The sequence below is a fragment of the Mastomys coucha genome, unplaced genomic scaffold, assembly GCF_008632895.1.
Source record: "Mastomys coucha isolate ucsf_1 unplaced genomic scaffold, UCSF_Mcou_1 pScaffold6, whole genome shotgun sequence".
Taxonomy (NCBI): Eukaryota; Metazoa; Chordata; class Mammalia; order Rodentia; family Muridae; genus Mastomys; species Mastomys coucha.
In genome coordinates, this window is record NW_022196912.1 from 20,970,968 (window position 1) to 20,994,170 (window position 23,203).

At 45.6% G+C, this 23,203-nt stretch overlaps 1 protein-coding gene across 3 annotated transcripts in view; it reads left to right on the forward strand.

The window, feature by feature from the left end:
- Galnt14 (polypeptide N-acetylgalactosaminyltransferase 14) overlaps positions 1 to 23,203 on the forward strand; it is a 222,558-nt gene that overhangs the window by 131,459 nt on the left and 67,896 nt on the right. For all 3 annotated transcript variants that reach the window (XM_031355843.1, XM_031355840.1, XM_031355842.1), the window contains exon 2: positions 6,622 to 6,791. In XM_031355843.1, the coding sequence (XP_031211703.1) occupies positions 6,622 to 6,791 (170 nt within the window). The remainder of the gene's footprint in view (positions 1 to 6,621; positions 6,792 to 23,203) is intronic.

The following is a 23,203-nucleotide window of genomic DNA, read 5'->3' on the forward strand; positions in this document are numbered from 1 at the left end:
ATACACAGGTATTGTCTGGGAGTTTGAGCTGGCTGAACCCTATAGCCTCAATTTCCTTGTCTATAAAATAAGAACTGTAACTAGCCAAACCACTTCATAAGTGTAATAAATTGCTTTTTTATTACAGGGCTTTGTGTACTATCTGCATATCTCATTGTTTTGTGGAACACTGACTTTTGCTGGTTATATTATTCAGTGCTCAAAGTTCTATTCGGCCTTTGTCAGATCTACCTAGCCATTTGGTTTTCTTGGCCTTTCATTTTTTTGCCACTTTTATTCCCTATTTTATCTATATTGGGTCCAGTTGTGCCTACACTGGCTTTCCAGTAGGTATGCAGGTGGTATTTTCTGTGGGATACCTCCTGAGCCTGGCGTCCTTGGAGGATCTCAGTGTGCTCAGTTTCTGCTGCTCTTGCCAACAGAGGTTATTTTGTTTTCCTTGTGTGTATGGGGTGGTTTTTCTCTTTCTTTTTCAATTTCTCCTTTAGTGGAACCTAGTTGGACTTTAGTGAACCTTGTCTAAATGAAAGGTGTTTTCTCCCTGCGAGGCTGTGCATTTCCATCTCTTGAGAGTCAAGTACATAACCCATCTATGCTCCTTCATGCCCTTCTTAGGCTTAATTACATCAGAATCCTAGTCTTCCATCTTTTGGGAGCCACGGCTTAACTTCTCAGAGATCTTTGACCTGAGAACGACCTCAAATTTCCCCTTGTTCAGAATTTAAACACCTCAGCTCTGAACACAGCAGACTCTATCTTCCTTGGCCTCACCTCTCAATAGGCATCAAAGATTTCCATATAGAGAGCCCAGCTAAGCATCCCAGTCTGAGGTGGTGGTAGCTTGTTGGTTGTCAAGGAAGGTTCCCTGGAAGCATCTGGCCAGCATCTGGCCAGCTGTGGTGCTAGGATCAGATTGGAGGCAGAACTGGTCAAGGGGCAGAACTGCTGGAGAGCCAGAGACTGTGATCCTGGAAACAGCCTGCTTGTGAGCAAGTGGGCTCCAGCTCCCTACAACTGGCTTAGAAACACTATCTGTTGAAAAGTGGGAGATTGGTTCAGGCTTGAAGAATGTACCCCTCCCATGAACTTGGGCAGATCATTTATTCTCCCCGTATCTCATTTTCCTCGTTTGAAAACAGGCTATCATTTCCTATTGAATTTTAAATCTGTAAGGATTTGAAATAACTCTCCACTCAGTATGTCCCTCTGAGGTTGTTACAAGAGATTCTGTGATGGGTAATTTTACATGCAACTTACTAAGCCACAGGATCCAGGTACATGGTCAAACACCATTCTGGATGTTTCTCCAAAGCTGGTTTTCATTGACAGTAACATTTAAATTGCTGCACTCTGTAAAGCAGAGCCTACTCCGAGTGTGTGTGTGTGTGTGGGGGGGCTCCAGCCAGTCAGTTGGAGGCTTTACATGATAGAAGAATGACCTGTACCTCTCCCAGAAAGAAGAGATTCAACTGGCAGAGACTGCCATCAGCCTTCAGGTGCAAGTCAAAGGTGCCTGAGCTACTCTTAACCCATGTTGGTTCCCACCCACCATTTCTCTTCCCTCCTCCACTGAGAGAGACAGACAGACAGACAGACAGACACATAGACAGAGACAGAGACAGAGACACAGAGAGATAGACATACAGAGACCAAGAGAGACAGAGAGGGAGAGGGAGAGAGACAGAGACAAAGAGTGACAAAAGAGACAGACAGACAGGGAGTAGTACTATTTTTCTGGGGAATCCCTATCAAATAGAGGAATACATTCAAGCATCAGCAACTTAGAGCTGGAGAGATGGCTCAGTAGGTGCACTGGCTGCTCTTGCAAAGGACCCAGTTTCAACTCCTAGCACACACACAATGGCTCACAACCATCTGTAACTCCAATTCCAGGGGATCTGATACCCTCTTCTAACCTTAACTGGCACACATGTGGCGTACACACATACATCATGCATGCAGACAAAATATCCACACACATAAAATAAATCTAAAAGAAAAAAATTAAAAGAAGCAGATGGGAAACTGGGCATTGATGTCATTACTTGGGCAATCAAAAACCTTCTAATATCTAAGGCAAGACTTGGGTAAAAACTGCATTGAAGAACATAAAATTGCCTTAGGATAAAGGAGGTGCCAAGAGGACCACTGATGTCTGTGTCTGAATTCTGGAATGAGGAGGCTTCTAGAGGTAAATCTGAGATGTGCCTTTTATGTAACACAAATAGGACAGGGCACATCTACTACACCAGGACAGAGGAGGCAAAGGGTGTAGGCCATGACCTTGCACCCAGTTGCCATCATGTGGCACCATGGCCTGCCTCCATCAAGGATGAGAACTCAGAGACAAGGACCTTTGGCAGCACTTATGACCCTGCAGCTGTTCTGAATGGGGTGGAAACCTTCTCCTACAGTGGCTTGCAGGTCAGGCTCTGCACTGTACTTTTTAAGGGGGAGCTGGAGCTGCCTTCCTTGAGATTGGTGAAACCAAGAAGGACAAAAGAGAAAAAGTAAGATAATACATGGCAAACATGCTCCAGGGAATGGAATTTCATGGAATATCTGTGTCAGTGAACTTTTAATGTGGAAGTAAGCCATTATGCAGGGCTTTCCACAGCTATGTGTTCTACCTCCTGTTGTCTCTGGACGATTAAGTCAGTAGACCCATCCCTTGCAAGCTGATGAGCTTGGGCAAACCACTACCTGACTCTTCTAAGCATCTCTTTGCACAGATGAGGATCATATAAAGAATCTGTGGCAATCTCTGTGCACATAGACAATGTAAAAGTTTATGCCTTCACCACTATATAATACATTCAGATGTCCCTGGGGGAAAGGTCAGCTCCTAGTACAGACTGGCCCCCTTGAGGGGGGTCTCAGTGCAGCAAGCTCTATACATGTGACATCTAAACTTCCTGAATGGTACAGTCCCCTCCAAGGCTGCCTCCTACTGACTATTCATATGATCATCCTGCCAACTGGATGTCACTCTTACATTCTGGGGCCAGAATTCCCAGCTGAGTCTTCACCGTACCTTTTCGAAAAACACGGTGCCTGCCAGAGATACCAAGGTTGCTTCGCTGTACTGTGGGTAGAGAGAGAGCTAGGACAAGCAACCTCTGACCCTTGTCTTCATGGCTCCATGTCTCTACTTGATGCAAATGGAGTATGATCGAGACTGAAGCCCAAGAGATGGGCTGTATCCCCTCTCCTCTGCCTCTTATTGCAATGGGTGTCTGGTTCTCCACCTGCTGGTTCACCCATAAGACCCCAGGTCAGACATCAGGATAGATGAAGGTCATTCTCCAACAGGTCATTTCATGGAAATTCTCCACCTTATACTTCATCCCACATATATAGCCAGGGGCAATTTCCTTATGACCTACTTTCTAAGGCCCGGATGTTTTCTAGAGTTTTTCTTTATGCATGTCCTTTGAATAGTTAATTTTATGCTAATATAACTGGGCTACTGGATTCCCAGGAATTTCATCAAATACATTTTGGGGATGTGACCAATAACAGCTCTTGTCAGCTTCATAAGTGTTAGCATTCCTTCTAGGCTCCACCCCACAGTTACAGTCAGGTATGGCTGACTCACTATAAAAGGGACTGTTTGGCCCTTCCTCACTCTCTTATGCTCTTACCCTCTTAATCTCTTACCCTCTGTGTCCCCTTTCTTCTCATTCCTCTTCCCTATCTTTCTCCACATGTTCCTGTCTGGCCTCCTCTTCCTCCTCCTCCTCCTTGTCCTCCTCTTCTTCCTCCTCCTCTTATCCTCTCTCTCTCTCTCTCTCTCTCTCTCTCTCTCTCTCTCTCTCTCCCTCTCTCTCTCTCTCTTTGCCTTTCTCTGTCTCTACTCCCTCCTCAACTTGCCTCCTCATGCCCTAACTAAATTCAATTCCATATTATATCCATTGTATGGCTTGTACCTCCAGGGGAAGGGATGTCTCCCATGGGCCTGCAGAGGCACCCCTCCTACCTTACCATACCATGCTTCTACCAAACATATCCTGGTTCTTTCTTATTTATAAAACACAACAATAAGTACAGGAGAAAATTCTTTATATCTCTAAACTAACTTTCTGTCTCTCTTTCTTCCTTCCCTCTTTCTTTCTTTCTTTCTTTCTTTCTTTCTTTCTTTCTTTTTCTCCTTTCTTTCTCTCCCTTCCTTCCTTTCTTCCTTTCTTTCTTCCTTCTTTCTTCTTTCTCCTTTCTTTCAGTATTAGGGATTGAATTGTGGCCCCCACACAGGTGCAACCAGCCTCATAGGTCACAGAGATTATAGGTCTGTGCCACCAAGCCTGGCTTCATATATTATCTCACACAGGCACACTATTGGTTCTGTTATTCTATACCACACTCCTGAATGGACTACCTTCTATCTGGCTTTCTTTGCTATACACTCCTTACCCATTCTTCAAGATCCAGCTCTTTGACCCCCAATCTATGAGCTGTAATCTATTTCCTTCTCTCTGTAAAAACACATTGTTATTGAGCTTATGTGCCTGACTTCACCTTGCAGTGTGGTATAGATGTCTCCTCTCTCTCCTCTCTCTCCCTCCCCTCTCTCCTCTCCTCTTCTCCTCTCTCTCTCTCTCCCTCTCCTCTCCTCTTCTCCTCTCTCTCTCCCTCTCCTCTCTCCTCTTCTCTTCTCTTCTCTTTTCTCTCTCTCTCTCTCTCTCTCTCTCTCTCTCTCTCTCTCTCTCTCTCTCTCTCTCCTCTCTCCTCTCTCTTTCTCTCTCTCTGTGAATACACAGAGTGGGACCTCTCTAGGACATGTGCTACTATCTCTTCTTCCCTCCTCTTTAGCTCAGAGCACTGTGAGGGTTACAACTTATTTAGAGAATCATAATGAATTAAGTTGGCAGTGAGCCAATGGGAGACAATCCCACGACCCTTCCCATGAGGATGGGATGTCAAGGTCACCTTGGGGTGATGTTCCAAACAGAGATGACAGCTGTCAAGCTGTGACATTGCACAGCACAGCTTGTGGGTTTCCCACACCTACCTGACTTCCCCCTAGCAAGTTCTGGAGCAGCAGTATAAGACACTAATAAAATCAATTATTGGATAAAAATCACCAGTTTTCAGGGCTTCGTTTTATGCTATTAGAGAAAAATGCTGTTTCAAACAGAGATAACAAAGAGGAAGAGAGATCAATTACTAGATAAGATCTCACAGTGCACATGAGTGCGCAGACTGGTATAGCCCCTCTTACCTGTCACGAAGCTGGTGCAAAAGTCACTAAGCCTGCTCTGAACCTCCTGCTTGGGTGTCTGTGTGCAGCAACAGCTAGCATTCTGTGAGGGAGCAGCTGGTCTCTTCTCCTGTAAGATTTGTGGAATGTGAGACTCTGGCCTGACTACTAGGGTCATATGAATGAACGACTTCTTGGTAACAATGCTAGCCTCAGGGCATGAGCCACCTGACTTGAGGCCATTAAGAAGCTCTTTCTGGAGGCACAGCATTTGTGGTTTAGGTGGAACTGAAAGTTGTGAGTATTGGGAGGTATAGGCTACTCTTTCTCATGGTGAGATTGCGAGCAGCTTTTAGGAAGCAGCTGCCAAGTCTGGATTCTTAGCCCCGCTAGCTAGATGGAGAGACTTGGCTGTAATCTTGTTGCTGATGGGGTAGATCAGGCATTATTGGCTCTGATGGGAAGTCAGGCCCTCACCTCTCCTGTTGGAAGGATCCAGAAGACTAAGCTCTGCCTGAAAACCTGTCTAGGGTTCCTTGTTCCCTACTCAGCCAGAGAATTTAAATATGAAACAAACCAAGAACATGGAAGTCACCTTCCTTACTCTTTTTTCTTTTTGCTGGTTTTTTGAGACAGGGTTTCTCTGTGTAGCCCTGGCTGTCCTGGAACTCACTCTGTAGACCAGGCTGGCCTCAAAACTCAGAAGTCCACCTGCCTCTGCCTCCTGAGTGCTGGGATTAAGGGTGTGCACCAGCACTGCCCAGCCACCCTCCTTATTCTTAAATCCTGTGTCCTCAGACATACACTGTTATCTTATTACTGGATCTCCCATTGATGCTTCCTCTAAGAGCAGCTACAAGTTCTTGGGTTGGAGAAAGAAAAGACCAAGGTGTTTGGTGGGGATCACACCATTGTGGATTGATAGCAAACTTCCCGAAACTGCCTCTCCTAAAGCACATTGGAGACAATAGTAGTTGTGGCCCACTTGGTCTGTGCCAGGGCACCAGGTATCCTCACATTGTCCTAGGAAGATGGTCTCTCGGGTTGGGGTGCTAGAATTTAGGCCCAGGTCCTGCTGCTCCATAGGAGTGGATCTTGGGCAACAAACTGCTTGTGTGAGAGTGTATTCTCATCTGTCAGTGGACACATCTGAGCAATTGTGTGAGGATTATATGAGATGATGGAAATGATGGTCCTAGACCTATGCCTGGCATGTAGGGCTTGATAAATAGCAGTAGCAATATTATCACTGTTTTGTATGTGATTATTATTGCTGACGAGTTTGCTGATGTTCTGCCACTGGCCCCGTGTTTGAGCTCAGCATTGCCAGAACAAGCTTAGTCCCTGGTCGGTTGCTGACAGATGGATGGGAGCTGGTGGTGTCTGGGGAGCCTTCTCACAGACTTTCCATTCATGTCACACAGCCTTCTGACGCAGACTGGGATGACCTGTGGGAGCAGTTTGATGAGCGGCGGTATCTGAATGCCAAAAAGTGGCGTGTCGGTGACGATCCCTACAAGCTGTACGCGTTCAACCAGCGGGAGAGCGAGCGGATATCCAGCAACCGGGCTGTCCCAGACACACGCCATAAGAGGTACCTCATTCTTCCATGTAGGTGCTTTACCTCTCTCTGCAGCCAGGACATATTAGCACTGAGCTTGATTTGGAGACTCTCTGATCATAGTGCCCAGTGCCAGGACCTGGGGCAGGTGACAGGATGGAGTAAAGTTTCTGTGCTACACACTGCGTGTACAAAAACCATCCCAAAGATCCTGCTTTCTACTTGGAGGTTAAAGGGAGTGAGACGTCCACCACAGAGAGTAACCTGCTCCTCACCTGGTGGTCACCCCAGGTGATGCGTGCTATAATACACGTGGAACACTAAAAGACTGGACCTGGATTTCTCTGACCAAGTCTCACATTCTAGCCTGGCTCTCTAAGCAGAAGGGCATGATGGGTAAACCCTCAGGAATTCAGGCTATGCTCTCTCCTGTCACTAGGAGAAATTTTTTCTGTAGCACCTCATGCACGTTTTATAATGTGAGAAGAGACTCAGAGGGGCCTCTTTACTTAGACTTGCTCCCTGTCTGCCTGCGCAGGGGCCCTTTCACATACCTTCTTTGTAGCCACTGGCTTAGACAGGCCACAGCTCCAGAGGACAACAGAGATCAAGTAGAGAGCTTTGTTACGACCAGAAAGAGGCTTTGTGAAGATGGATGCTTCATCTCCTCATCAACTGCTCCTTCAGTCCTGTTAGTCTCTATGCTTGCTACTGAGGTCTGAGAAAGCAATTCGTTCCTAACACTATTTTCCCCTTTAAACCTCCATGCTCTGGCCCAGACAAGCCAGAGACTCACAGAGAGATGACTTCTATTTGTGGCATGACTGTCTTTGCACCCACTCCATCAGCAGACTGGCCTCTGGGTGGCGAGAGTCAAGAGGCAGTTCAACTAGAAAGGTATATAGTATTGGCATAAGGGTAGAGAGTATTTGTCTTTTTTAGTTGGTCTGGGTCCCCATATTGTGGTAAAAGAATTTGTATACAAAGGACTTTTAGGATTACCGAGGCTTATTATGTTGGTAGTTCTTAAGCATGTACTATCTCAAGTCATTCAGACTTAGTTTCCCAACAGAGCTGCACAACCTGGAAATCTTGTTTTATGCAACATGTATCCTGTGGAGACATTCAGCTAGTCCTTGTTAGTCACTATCATTGTTGCATGGAGCCGGAGACTTGGTGTCCATATGAACACAGCAAAGGGTACAAACTAGATGAGAGCCTAGCTTCTTCCAACACTGACGATCTGGGAATTTAACCCTCTCTATAAGATGCCATGAAAGTTCCCCTTAGCAGCAGTGTCTGTGTCCCCTGTAGCCTGAGCCCCCTCCTCCTCCTCCCTCCTACTGGCCTAAACTCTCTTAAAGTCGGAATCCCGTTGAAATTCTTTTTCATATTGCTATTTGAATTCCCCAGCACTTATCCTGTTACTCCTCTCTGAGCAAAATTTAAATATCAAGTTACTATATTTCCTTGAGCAGAAACTACGTGTGGGAGATCAGGAGAGAGAGCGAGGAGAAAAGCCACACTAGGGGCTTGCGGGAAGCCTTGGTTGGCCTCGGGCAGGTAGTTGTTTCCTTGTCCTGATTCTAGATGCCAGACCCCCAGGAAGGAAACAGGCGCTGGGACAACTGGGTGGGAGGCCTTGGAGAGCAGGCATAACCGCTCTTAGCCATGGGAGGATATGCCAAGAGCTCACCAAGCAGGTGAGTGTGCTGAGTTCTGTCCTGCCCTCTCACTTTTCCTCTGCAAAGCAGAAATGAAAGTTTGCACAAAGGCCAGACTTGTGGTGTCAGGCAATGAAGAGCCAAGCTTGTTCCCTAAAGAGCCTGGCTTGCCAGCCAGCTCTGGCCTCTGCACCTACCCAGGGTTCCAAATGTTAGAGAGTTGTGATCGGCAGGGAGGCAGCAGGAAGGGCATAGAGGACTGAGGTAGACTCCAGATACTGTTTGAGAAGACAAAAGGGGAGAGAATATTACCTGTATGTCGGCCTCAGGGCAACAGCCTTACCCTACAGGAGTTGGGGTGTGCTGGATTTAGGAAATGTTACCTGGAAAAAAAAAGAGCAAAAGAGTAGAGATCAGAAGGCTCAGAATTGGGGTGGGAACTTAGGACCAGAAGTCATCTTGAGGGTCTTGAGCAAGGACCAACTGGATCATCCAACCCTAGGCTGAGTTTTGTAGAGTGCTGCTCCCTACTGGTAGTACTCTTGTGATCTCAAGAACCCCAGAGCCTGTGCTCTTCCCTCAGACTCAGGTCACTGGCTGATGAGATGTCCTAGCTACATACAGGATCTCCCTAATCCAGCTCCTGCTTACAGAAACCATCTGTGGCTAGTGTCTGTCACCAACCAGGTTTCCTAATTCTGCTGTGAGTCCCATGGATTCTGGTGCAGTCCCATGAGCTCGTCTGCACAGACCAATAGAACCCTGGGCCTGCTGCTGACCTCAGCTATGACCAGCCTAGCTAATGGTGGTCAAGAGTTCTCAACAGCAATGTTGCTGACATATTGGGCTTGATGATTCTTCACTGAGGGGTTATCCTGCGCATTCCAAGATTCTAGCAGTTTCTCTGGCCTCTATTACTAGATGCCAGTAGCACCCCCTACCCTAACAGCTACCCTTCCCCCACATGCCAAGTTGTGATTGCCAAAAATATCTTTCCCATATGTCTCCCCTGGAGGACAAATCTGCAATGAGGATCACTGCTGTCAATCTGGCCTTGCTTTTTACCCAAATCTTCAGAGATGAAATGAAAATATTTATCACCAGTCCACCACCAGCAAGAGGTCAGGCCTGACCTCCTATGTAAAGCAGGCTGGAGTTGAGAACAATCTAAAGGGTCACCAGAGGTCAGCACAGGGTCTCTGGGATCTGGCAGCCATTTCCCGTCCTGACTGTGCTAACTGGCAAGATGAATGAACTCACTAACTTTCTCCACACCTTGCCTTTCTCTTTTGAAAAGCAGGGATAAAAATAACAATAATGGTCCCATGCACTTCGGTTGTTATAAGGGTCAAATACGGAGACAGCATTGACCTATTTTCTAGTTAATATTTAAATATCTATACACACATGCAATGATAGCTGAGCCTTGTGTGGAGGAGAGGCACGCTGGTAGAAAGCTAGAGATGATTAAACAAACTAATGAAGCACCAGCTGGAAGACCAAAATGGAGGGTTAGACTATCAGGTGTGGCGGTGAGGCTAGGGAAGAACAAAGGTGGTGTTTGAGGTCAGGCTCCATTCCAGAGAAATAGACTGAGCAGCATCACGGTAGGATGTGTTGGTTTCTAAATGCCAGTCTTAGCAGCTCTCAACCCAGGCTTCTTCTGAGAGGCACTTGGGAGCCTTTTAAATATGTTGATACCCAGACTCCAATCAACTCAAGTGTGTCCTTGCTCAGTTCCCGAGTGACTCTAATAAGCAGCAAGACTTGAGGGTGGCCGCTCTGCGTAAGGGCTTCTCAGACTTAAACAGGCAAACAGACAAGTCATCTAGGGATGTTTTCCCATCTGACTCAGCAGGTCCTGGGGGGTGGGGTGGGGAGGGGCAGCCGATATTCAGCATTACCTTTCTTCTTAAGATTTTTTAATATATATAATTTTTATTTATGCATCTGTGTGCCTGTATGTGTGAGAGAGTGAATAGGAGGAACACAGAATATGGATTTTGATCCCTAGGAGCTGGAACTACTACAAGTGACCCACATGGTGGTTCACTATCCTGAGTCCTCTGGAGAAGCAGCAAATGCTCTTAGCCACCATGACATCTCTTCAGCTCTGAGATTCTGCATGTCCAGTAGGTTCCCCAATGACAACAATGCCTGTGGTCTGTGGATCTATCTCGCTTTGAATTCACAATGGCTTTGAAAGCCTAATTCTCCAGACCAAAGGACCACCAGCAGCAGCATCACTTGAGAGCATGTTGGAAATGCACAGTCTCAGGCTTTGCCCTGAAAGCTTCAGGTGAACCCCAGAGACCTGGTTTATCAGGAACTTCAGGTGACTCTGAGACCTGCTCTATGAAGCATAGCCCAGGTGAAGTCCGTGTGTGATCTGGTTCTGCCAAAAGCCTCAGGGTTTGAGGAGAGAGTAGAGGCCCTGGGGTAAGTGCATCCACCTGCCCATATATTTGTGTGCCTCTCCCTCTGTCCATGTATCTTGGCTTCTGTCCTTGTATAGTCAGTCTGGCCTCTCTTGTTCCCTCTTTTTCCTCTTCCTCTATCCTCATCCCACATTCTCTTGGCAACTGGCATCATTGTTCCTAAGATGTGCCTACTGCAGGGTCTCATGCTTTACCTCATGGCCAGTGACCTACATTGGCTGCCTATCTCATTCATGGAATTGAGCCCCAATGATGCAGGCTTTGTTCCTGCTAAGGACACCATCATGCTTTGCAGCAAAGATCCTGCTAGTCCTGATGTCAATTGCCTTGTACAGAAAGGAACAGATTGAACATCTATTACAGTATCTTATGTGTGATAAGGGGCAGGATATCTGTTTGTTGAATAAATGAAAGAGAAAGACATTAGAAAGACTGTCAACCTCTCTCTCCCCCTCTCTGTCTCTCTCTTCTCTCTTTGTCTCTCTCTGTCTCTGTCTCTGTCTCTCTGTCTCTGTCTCTCTGTCTCTGTCTCTGTCTCTGTCTCTGTCTCTGTCTCTCTCTCTCTCTCTCTCTCTCTCTCTCTCTCTCACACACACACACACACACACACACACACACACACACCTGTCTTCCATGCAAAGAGGAAAGAGGAGCTGAAAGAGGCCCTCTCTCATTATCCTTTGGCCCCCAGGAGCTTCATATGAGAAATGGAGAGAGCATTCACAGAGTTAAAGGGAAAAGGATTTTTCCCCCTTTGAAGAGTTCTCATTACTGGAAAGAGAAGAGTGAAGAAACAGCACGTGGGAGGGGTCTGAGCTTATTAAATTTGCTTCCAATTTTCTTACCACAGTAATTGGATTCTGATTTATAGTATGCGTTTGGACAGCGCCTGGAACAGACAACTATTAGCTGAGCATTAGAGCAAGAGCTGCCAGGAGAGTGCTGTTGGGGTGAATTGCCTCAGAAGCTGAAGAAGCCAGGTGACTTGACAGGGAGGGGCGGGAGGAGGAGAAGGCATTGGTCCTCACCTGTAGGCTGATGAACTGATGGAATCCTTAGCACTCTCCTCAAACGGGGAGTAAGGGCAGTGATAATGCCATAGCCAGCGTGGTGCAGAAAGTGATACATCCCTTACATAGTCACACTGTGAAGTTAACATCCCTCCCTTACCCACCCTATTGCTCACATCCAGTGGGTACCATGGTCACAGTATTGAAGCTGAGACTTTCTTACATCCTTTAGACATGCATGTCTCTGGAGATATGTGGGGAGGAAGGATACAGAGTGACTAGTGAAACATCCTGACTCCCCCCCCCCGCCCCCTTTATTCATCTTCTTTGTAAAGTGTTGGGCTAGATAACCTCCACTCATTCTCACGATTCCCCGCTCTTCACATCATTGAACAATTGTGGACCAGCTTCACTCAGTCTTTATGGTCCTGTTAGCTCCTCCCATTTCAACTGAGCAGTGCACTGGGCATTCCAATCCCAATGTTTCTACTTCAGGCATGTTGCTCTGCCAACAACTTAGTCTTCAGGTCACGGCCTGGGTGCTGTGGTCACAATGATAAAAAAGACATGGATATGTCATATATCACATGATTGGAAGCAGGTAGTGATGGGTCATGCAGAAAATTTTTAGTAAGAAAGAGGCAACTTTAGGTGAGCTAAGAGTCTTAAGAATATTTTCCTAGAGCTCTTCTGTTCATAAAACAGTGACTGGGCCAACAAACAATCCCTGTTTTCCAGTTATTCTACCTCAACTCTGCCACAACAGCTGGCTTTCCCATCATCCCAATAGTACATAAAATACCTGGCAAGCAAGTAGTCATCAAATGGAGACCCCCCCCAGGTGGTGGTGATCGGGGTGGATATTTTGATAAAGCAAACTTATGATTTTGTTGTTGCCTAGCAATGTCTATGATGGAGTTGCTTGGATTGCAGGTGATGGGGTGGGCTACCTCCAGTTAGAACTAGGGAAGCTTCATCAGGTCTCCTCCCTGGCCTGGCTGGGTTTGATTGCTCCCTTCTGGCATATTCTCCCAGCCTTTAGTCCAGTGTAGAACTAAATGGTTAGAACCAGTGGGGCGCCCATCTCTTGCCTGGAGGGAAAATTCCACACTTCGATACATCTCACCAGGAAGACATTTTTCCTTTGCTCCTTTTCATCCTGGGAAATGAAGGGGCAGTGGCCCGGGTCTCTGGACACATTCCTCCCTCCTTGTATTTACTCGGTTGGAATGGCTGTCAAAGATCATCATCATTTCTCTCCTTGCGCTCGTCACTTAGCAGTAATAGGATAAGAATCTTTACGGCTGGAATGGCTAAGCGTAAAAAATGTTCATATTCCCTCAGAGTCAAGGCTATTCCACTAGCTCAGCACTGTGTTAGTGATTCTGCAGCAAGGCTGAGAGGAGGGGAGGAAACCCATCACAGACACTTAGCTTCTGCAAACAAGCTCTTCACATCTGCTACTTTCCAGTCCCCCCCATGTGAACCATTTTTCAGTACGAGATGTGAGCCCCTTGATGGAGTCTCTGTGTTTTGTTTGCTTGGAGTCCAAGTTGCTCCGTAGAAGGAAGGGAACCAATGGAGGAAATTCAGAACATCTTGGAAGTAGCTGTGCGGTTAAACTGAGTCAGCAGCAGACCTGGGTCCTGGCACTGATGTCTATAGTTCTGTGAGGGCTCATCTGCATTGTCAGCTTGACTAGACTTGAAATCCACTAGGAGACAGACATACTTCTAAGTGTGCCTGTGAGGGTGTTTCTAGAGAGGCTTAACTGGAGATGTAATGATAATTCTCAATGCTGGTGGACAACCCATGAACTAGGAAGTCAGACTTAGTGAAGAGAGAGCAAGGAGGACAGTGTGGTACTGCTCATCCCGTAATCCCAGCACTTAGGAGAGGCAGGGAGAGAAGTCCAAGGCTGTCCTTCATTCTATAGAAAGCTTGGAGCTGGCCTGAGCTACAGGACACCTGGATTCAAAACAAACAAACAAATAAAACAAACAAAATTTTTCATATTTTATCTATTCTTCTCTCAACAATACATTGCAACCACAACCTTTCCACCCTCCCTCTGTTCATCCCCCTTTTAATCCCCTGCACACATATACACCTCCCCTCTCCACTAGATCCACTGCTTCTTCATTTCCCTTTAGAGAAGACTTCCCAGTAATATCAACCAAACTCCAGATAACAAGATGCAATAAGACTAGACACATGCCCTCATAACAAAGCCAAATGAGGAAACCTGGTAGGAGGAAAAGGTCCCACAAGCAGGCAGGAAAGTCAGAATTGGAACCCCAGCCTCACCGCTTCATGCTTCCTGCTCTGTGGGGAAGGGTGGAAGTGAATAGTCACCAGTGAGAGCCCATCCCACCACACCATGCCTTTCCCATCCTGATAAACTACATGCTCAAACTATAATCTGAAGTACGCCCTTTCCTCCTTCCTTTCTTCCTTCCTTCCTTCCTTCCTTCCTTCCTTCCTTCCTTCCTTCCTTCCTTCCTCCTTCCCTTCCTCCCTCCCTTCCTCCCTCCCTCCCTCCTTCCTACCCTTTCTCCCTCCCTTTGTTCCTTCCTTCCTTCCTTTCTTCCTTAAGTTTCTTCGAATTAGATAGTAGGTCATGGCCTTGAGAAAAATAATTAACACAAGAGTCTCAAGATCATTCTTTCCAGGTGAGAAGGAGGTTGAGCCACAGGACTGGGGGTAATGTGTGTCTCTAGGTCAGGTTTTCCTTTCACTCCTGTCCCTTGATTCTTTGAATGCTGGGCCTGTAGATCTCCTCTACAGCTGCTTTCTCTGAGTACCAGATTTCCTAGAGGTCCAGCTCCTTTTTCTTCACAGAAGGATCAGGCACAACCCTGGCTGACAAGGGTCTGTCTAAATAAACTTACCTTAGCATGCTTGTTTTCCATACCTTGTTTCTAGAAGCACCTATCAACTTTGGCCCTGCATTGCACACATCACCATTATAATTTGTGCAGTCAATTCATTCAGATAACACTTCCATTTGGAATTTCCCAATGTCAAGTTCTGGCTTAGGGATACTTAAGACCCTGTGGGTCTCAAGTATGGATTTCACTGAAGCCATCTCTCTTTGAATCAGTTCAGCACCCCTACCTTTCCCTCTCTCTCATATTTTAGTCTGGCTACTCCTGCCATGACCATGTACTACAGCATAAGGACTAGAAACATTTCTGTGAATAAAGAGGAGCCTGTCTGTGTAGAAGAGGGAATCTGAGGCTTTCAGAAGTAGATGATGTTTTCATTATAACTGGCAGGAACATATGGGTCTTGATGACTTCACAAGATGGATGGGTACTCCATGTTGGAATAAGACCATAAGAAACTATATCAGACAGGAGAGCCAGTGCATTGTTGAATCAGTCCTGTTTGAAGGATGAGATGGTGAACAGTAGGAGCAGAGAAAACATTCTGGAAGAGAAACTTAGAGTCATGTTTAGCAAAGTCTTTACTTTAGGAGAAGGGCTTAGAGTTAACTCAGTAAGCAACCAGAAGGCCCTTATTCTCATACTAGCACTACTCTATTGCCATGGCAACCCAGAAGATGCTCTATGCACATTTTATGCCAGTGTTGTATTATGGGAGCTTCTAATAGAGGAAAGGAACCAAAGTGCACTAAACAAAATGGGGTAGGGGCACAGTGATGTCCCTGAGGAAAGAAGAGTACCAAACTAAGATTGTTCCTAATTGGGGTCTAACCAGGGAAGGAGCTTGGCATGGGTCTTAGCAACAGAACACTTAGGGTGGTTTCATAGCTGTTGCACTGGATCCTGTGATCATAGGTTAGATGGGAGGGATGAGGAACAAACACTGGCCTTAGAATAAAGGAACTGGATATGGCAATGGAACTTGTCCTTCATTCTAATGCTTCAGAATGAGCACCAGAGTGGGTTATAGAGACCTGGGTACATCATCAGAAGTAGAGACAAACCACACATCTAGATGAGGAGAACCAGGCTCAGCAAGGTTAAGGAGTCTATTCAATGTTAAACTGTTTATCAGTGCTTAGCTAAAACTCAAAATCATGTTCTCAGGTTCTAAGACATATATATATATAGATATAGATAGATAGATAGATAGATAGATAGATAGATAGATAGATAGAGAGAGAGATCTATATGTATATATATATATATATATATATAGAGAGAGAGAGAGAGAGAGAGAGAGAGAGAGGGATCTATATGTATATATATAGAGAGAGTCATATAAGACATATATATTCATATATGACATATATATATAATGTCAGAAATATGACACCTTCCTGCTTTGCAGTCTCTTCCTCCCACCCCCATCGCCCTGAATTAAACTTTGCCTCCACAAACTTCCCTTCCTAGCCACACTCAAGGACCCTCCAAAACCATTAGCACCATCCTTTATAGTGCTACTTTGTCTGTTTCCTCCAGCCAGCCTTCCCTACTTCTTTCTCAGCATGGAGGTCACCAGGCCTCTCCTGGCCTGAGATACTAGCATCTATTGGTCAGATCTGTTTTGTCAATCGTCAGACCTGCCTTTTAAACTGGAAGCACAGGCTCTACTAGCACAACAGCATCAGGACCATTTGCTGCTGGGCAGGGTATGGCTGGTGGGCGTCAGTTTAGCATATTGTAGTCCCTTGCCTGAATGTGTCGCCTGGAATAGAGACTCGGAATCTTCACACTTCTCCTCTTTAACCCCTACAGCTTGCCACATGACAGCCCCCTCCCCTGTCTCCAGTACTTTAAAGAACCACTGGTTTGTTGCATATGAGGCATACACCCCTAATGCTGAGTAGAAACAGTGTTAGCGGATTGCTTGAAGAAATCATGAGGGTGCCAGGACTAGGGCTAGGGTACCTGAGCTATTCCTAAGTAAAAAGATGAATGATCCAGGATGTCCTTCAAGTAAAACTACTTGTGCCTTGTACTTAGGCAGCAGTTTACAGCTCTTTGGTCTTGGGTGAAGGGACCATTTCAGAGAAGGAAGCTGAGGCTCAGGCAAGAGACCTGGAGCACTAAAGACAAGGCTAGATTTTCAAACTCTGAGAATTTGGGAAAACACCTCTCTCCTATCTGGTCCTTAGGTGAGTTACTGAAACTTCCCAAGACTCCATTTCTTCATCCATAGAATGAGAATGAGGATGACCTTCTCAGCGCTCTATAGTAATAGAAGAAAGAAAGCTAGGCTCAGAGGAGGAGAGGTGATGGTGTATGCAAGATAAGCATGGACAAACACTGGCTCAGAGCTTTCTCCTGCCCTCCTGGGTTGGATGCTGCTCTTGCTCTCTGTGCATTGCGCTGAGCTCAGCTCAAGGATGGTTTGGTCTAGAGCGTGCTGGCAGGAAGTCCTTGGAGATCTCCTGGATTCCTAGCACTGAGCATTCCACTTGAATGCCAAACTTGCCTTAAAGGCTGGAAAGCAACAAAGAGTAGGGAGGCGTTTGCAACAGTTCATCTGGTGGAGTTTACACTTAAAAGATGCCGAGGAGAGAAGCCAAGGCCAGAAGAAGAAGTGCTTTAGGGCTCAGGGCCAGCAAGTACAAAATGTGTTTGACAAGAAATGAAAAGAGCAGAATAGGAGATGACAGCTGCGGGTGGGAGAAGCTGCAGAAAGGAGGTTCAAGCCCAGGGTGGTGACAAACAGTGGAATGGCACAGGGAGAGCCACATGTGAAGCCTGAGGTGGCTAGAAAGCCAGATGAATGTTGCTGTAAGGAGGAGTCCTTTAGCTCTGGGTCAGCCAGGTCCCTCTATGCTAGCAAGGAGTAAGGTCTATAAATGCCAGAGGTGGGTATCTTGGATATCTCTGAGAACACAAGAAGAAGCCCTTATATTAATGGAGGCTCTATCATGACAAGCTCTTCTTGCTTTCTTACATTGTCTACCCCAGTAATAAACCTACAGATGGCCAGATAGCCGCACTGTCACTACCTCTTGCCCCCAGTCCCTCAGCTTGAGTCTCCTTCATTGATCATTCACACACTTTCCTGAACCTGCCTGGGTCATCTCTCCAGACAGAGAACCCAATGCCCCTTGGCTCTCAGATCTGCTCCCTCCTAGGCCAGGTCCTTCTGTTCACTGGTTGAACTGAGCCAGACACCTCGGAATCATGCTCTTCGTTTGCTCTATGTTTTGTCCAGTCCACTTTCTAGAGATCTCCAAGTCTCTGTGCACTCTGCCCAGCTCTATGGCTCATCCCTCCTGCTCAGGTGACTAGCATCCCCAAAGCTCTCCTGGCTTAGCCCTAAGTGGCACCTGTTCAAGATCACACCCCCACAGTCTAGAGCTTTCCAAAAGCAGACTCATGGTGCCTCATCTGACACTCTTTTCTGACAGTGTGCATGTGTTTCTCCACAGCCTTGCAAAAGGCAGGCCAGGGCTCATTTTTTTCCAGTTAAAACAAAAGGGTGGGCTGATTTATTCCCTGCTCTTCTCTCTGCTCAGGACACTCCTTCATCCTTCAGTAATTCAGTGTGTCTCTTCTCTGGGATAATGTTAGCCTAAGTCCAGCATCTCCCACACACTCACTTCCATCTCTGAAAAAAAAAAAACTATCATCCCAAAATTGTAAGAATCCATTTGCTCTCTGTCACTTACCCAGGCTTTGAGGGACATGTGTCAGAAGTGCTGACCTCTTTTTGTAACACTAGACTCCAGTACAGTCCCTGGCCCTCATTCTTTGTTCATCAGAACCAGCACTATGAACAGGGACTCAAAGTATACCTTAAATCCATTCGCAAACTCTCTATTGAAAACAATGTCTGGGAGTGCAGGGGTGGGAAGGAATCCCAGAACAGAATGAGAAAATCAAATCATGGGAAATTTAAAGCCACCTTCACTCCACAAAGGATTCTCGTGTTCACTCATAAATCCGGGACCATAATCGGCAAGCACTTATTGATCATACTGTTCCCCTGACATGTGCCAGGCACCTTATATATGTGCTCTCAGCTAAGCCTCACAACTTTGCTATGATCCTAGTTTTAGAGATGAGGAAATTGACTCTGGCAGGTAGAGTAACTTGCCTGTAAGAAATATAAAAATGTAGGAAAGTAGCTCTGCCCAATAGGAAGGCGGTCTCCCTACAGAGATGGACAGCTTTGTGGACAGGGTCAGTTGTTACAATGTGTGGTGGAGGAAGGGCTTTAAACCGAGGGACGCACAGTACCTACAGCTAAGCACCTGGGCAAGGAGAGGGTGAAAGGGCAGAGGAGGTGTGTAGAAGATGTCAGTAGGGTATAACCAAGGGAGTTGGGTAAAATGGTTTAATGGGGACAGAAGGCTTCTATAAGGGAACTATAAAAGTAGAAGTGTTTGAGGGCATGAAACTATGAGCAGATAATCATCAGGAATGATATTTGGCAGCTGGGACACAGGTCAGACATGGGAGGCAAAAGGATGGGATAGAGACAGACTTGGGGAGGGTTCAGTCAAAGGGTATTGACTCAGGAAGGTGAAAAGCCTTTGCTTTTGTGTTACCTGACCTCTAAGAGCTTTTCCAAGGGACACATTATCAAGAGTCTCTGGAGAAGGGATAATGGACACTTGATCCTCAAGAGAAGCATACCTGAGCTCAAGATCCTGGGTCTGGCCTTTCCTTAGAGCCATAAGCATAGTTCTGCTCTCAGCTGCTCCCTTGTAAGAAAGTTTCTCTTTTTGAGCAAAAGAAATCCATAATTCACTGAGTCTGTAGTTGGAAGTCTGGGGTATATGAGCAAGGATCAGGAAACAGGAAGAAGACATGTAATTCTTTAGCCCATGATTTTCTAACTCTCTAGAACATTCTAGCATGTAGTATTCAAGGTGCAAAATGGAGACAAAGGCCAATATTAAATAAGATTTGAATCAGTGTCTTAGTTAGGGTTTCTATTGCTGTGATGAAACACCATTACCAAAAAGCAAGTTGGAGATGAGAAGGTTTATTCAGCATACACATCCACAGCACTGTTCATCATTTAAGGAAGTCAGGACAGGAACTCAACAGGGCAGGGTCCTGAAGGCAGGAGCTAATGCAGAGACCATGGAGTGGTGCTGCTTACTGGCTTGCTCCTCATTGGCTTGCTTGCTCGGCCTGTTTTCTTATAGAATTCAGAACCACTAGCCCAGGGATGGCGCCACTCACCATGGGCTGGGCCCTCCTCCATCAATCACTAATTAAGAAATTACCTTACAGCTGGATCTTATGGAGGATTTTCTCACTTGAGGCTCCTTCTTCCCTGATGACTTGTGTCATGTTGACATAGAACCAACCAGAACAAGCGGTGAGCCCGATATCCCTCAAGGGTATGGGAACAAGGTGTGTGAAGCACTGAGTGGGGAGACAGAGTGTCTGGTTTTAGATGAGTCTCTGCTGCTCGCTGCCTCCTCTATGGTAAGAGAGGAGCGATGTGCCACCTACCCGGGGAGTCACTGTGCACATTTAGAGCTCTGTGCAGAGTACCTGAGACAGAGCAAGCATTCGGTAAGCATATCTATTATTACTATTGTGCCATGTGACTCTAGCAGGGCTAAAATAAGACATGAAGGCGCCCTGCTCCCAGACACCAAAGTTCTTTTTCAGGAAACACTCAAAAATAAGCCTTGGCCTATCCCCAACACTTTCTGGTCCCAGGAAGAAGCTTCTGCATTTATAGAACCTTTGGAGAACACTCGCCTTCACACACACACACACACACACACACACACATACACACACACACACACACACACACACACACACTTGCCATCTGGGCAGTATTGGTACTAGTTGACCTAGGTTCTAGTACCCTCTTCACAGTGTATACAAGCTGAGAAGGAGCAATTCCCCCTCTACTCAGCTTCCAGCTGTCCTCTGTCTTCCCTTCACTTTCAAGTGTTTGCTTAACATGAAAGACCTACATTGGTTCACCAAGTGAGCCTGGTGCATAGTGGAGCAATGGTCATTTCTTGAGGTCTAACTCAAAAGGAAGAATCAATGTTCTTTAGGGCAAGTGGGTATTGTGAGCCCCTATTGCACTTGTCTGCACATGACACAGAGATGTCCCAACCAATTGGACTAGAGCTGGAGATTAAAAAGTTCTTACAAAGGAATAACCACAGCACTAAGAACAGAGTGGTGTCTGCAGGTCCCAAAAGCAGGAGGCATCCTGTCTTCCACATCAGTATGTGTGTTTTTGGCAGAGGGTGGGCAGACAAAAGCGAATCATGATCTAGTGTGATGGATCATTAAACTGTGCATTCAGATGCCAGTTGGTAGATTAGCCCAAGCCTGACTTACAGAGCTGAAGGAGACAGGAAACAGTGAGGGAGATCTCACTAAGGCTGACTTTTACATCTAGTAGTCTATCAATTATTTGAGAGTGTGGCCTTTTCAGGTATTTCGACACTGTCTTAGTTTTGGCTTTATTGCCATCAGCACTAATGTCTTCCATATTCCTAGTAGGATGGCCCATTAAGCCCCACTTAAAGCATTCCACTGCTTTCCAAATCCAAAGTCCCAAAATCCACATTCCTCCAAACGAAAACGTAGTCAGGCCTATCACAGAAATATCCCAGCCCTGGTACCAACTTCTGTCTTAGTTAGGGTTTTATGGCTGTGAAGAGACAACATGAACAAAGGGATTCTTCTACATTAAACATCTAATTGGAGCTGGCTTACAGTTTCAGAGCTTCAGTCCATTTTCATCATGATGGGAAGCACAGCAGCATCCAGGCAGACATGATGCTGGAGGAGCAAGAGTTCTACAGCATGATTCATGAGCAGCAGAAGGGGACTGGATCTCACTGGCCAGACTTTAGCATATGTATGAGACCTGAAGCCATGGATCTACAGTGACACACTTCCTCTAACAAGGCTACACCTCCTCCAATAAGGCCATACCTTCTTTTTTTTTTCCTTTTTTTATTAGATATTTTCTTTATTTACATTTCAAATGACCTCTCCTGGTTACCCCTCCGAAAACAAAAATAAAAACAAAAACAAACCCTGTTCCCTCCCCCTCCGTCTGCCCACCAACCCACCCTTTCCCACTTCCTGGCCCTGGCATTCCCCTACACTGGGGCACAGAACCTTCACAGGACCAAGGGCCTCTCCTCCCATTGATGACCACTAGGCCATCCTCTGCTATACATATGCTGCTGGAGCCATGAGTCCCACCATGTGTATTCTTTGGTTAGTGGTTTGGTCCCTGGGAGCTCTGGGGGTACTAGTTAGTTCATATTGTTGTTTGTCCTAAGGGGTTGCAAACCCCTCAGCTTCTTGGGTCCTTTCTCTAGCTCCTTCATTGGAGACCCTGTACTCAGTACAATGGATAGTTGTGAGCCTCTACTTCTGTATTAGTCAGGTACTGTCAGAGCCTCTCAGGAGACAGCTGTATCAGGCTCCTGTCAACCAGCACTTGCCAGCATCCACAATAGTGTCTGGATTTGATGATTAAATATGGGAAGGAATCCCAGGTGAAGCAGTCTCTGGATTGTCCTTCCGTTAGTCTCTGCAATTCCTTCCATGGGTATTTTGTTCTCCTTTTAGGAAGGAATGAAGTATCGACACTTTGGTCTTCCTTCTTCTTGAGTTTCTTGTGGTTTATGGATTGTACTTTTGTATTCTGATCTTCTGGGCTAGTATCCACTTATCAGAGAGTGCATACCATGTGTGTTCTTTTGTGATTGTACCATCTCACACATGATGATATTCTCCAGATTCATCCATTTCCCTAAGAATTTCACAAATTCATTGTTTTTAATAGCTGAGTAGTACTCCATTATGTAGATGTACCACATTTTGTATCCATTCCTCTGTTGAGGGACATCTGGGTTGTTTCCAGTTTCTGGCTATTATAAATAAGAAGGCCATACCTTCTAATAGTGCCACTTCCCATGAGTCAAGCATATTCAAACCATCACAGACACCATTTATTTTATAAAATGATGATGGTAGATGATAGAAATATACATATATATGTATATATATACACATATATACACACCCATATATATATGTATATATATATATATATATATATATATAGAGAGAGAGAGAGAGAGAGAGAGAGAGAGAGATTATATATGCAAATCAATGATGGGAGGACAGTGTTCAGTACAAATAAATTCACAATTTAAACTTTTCTAGAGTCATTCATTGAACAAAATAAAAGAAGAATGTGAAATTAACTTCAACAATATATTTTATTTACTCCAAATTGTCAAGTAGTATCATTTCAACATGTTATTTATATAAAAGCAAGATATCAAAAGAGTCAACACTCTTTGTCTTTGAAATTATGGATAGATTTTATACTCATAGGTAACTTGCATTCATTCTAGGCAAAATTCACATGCTCAGTAGTCGCATGTG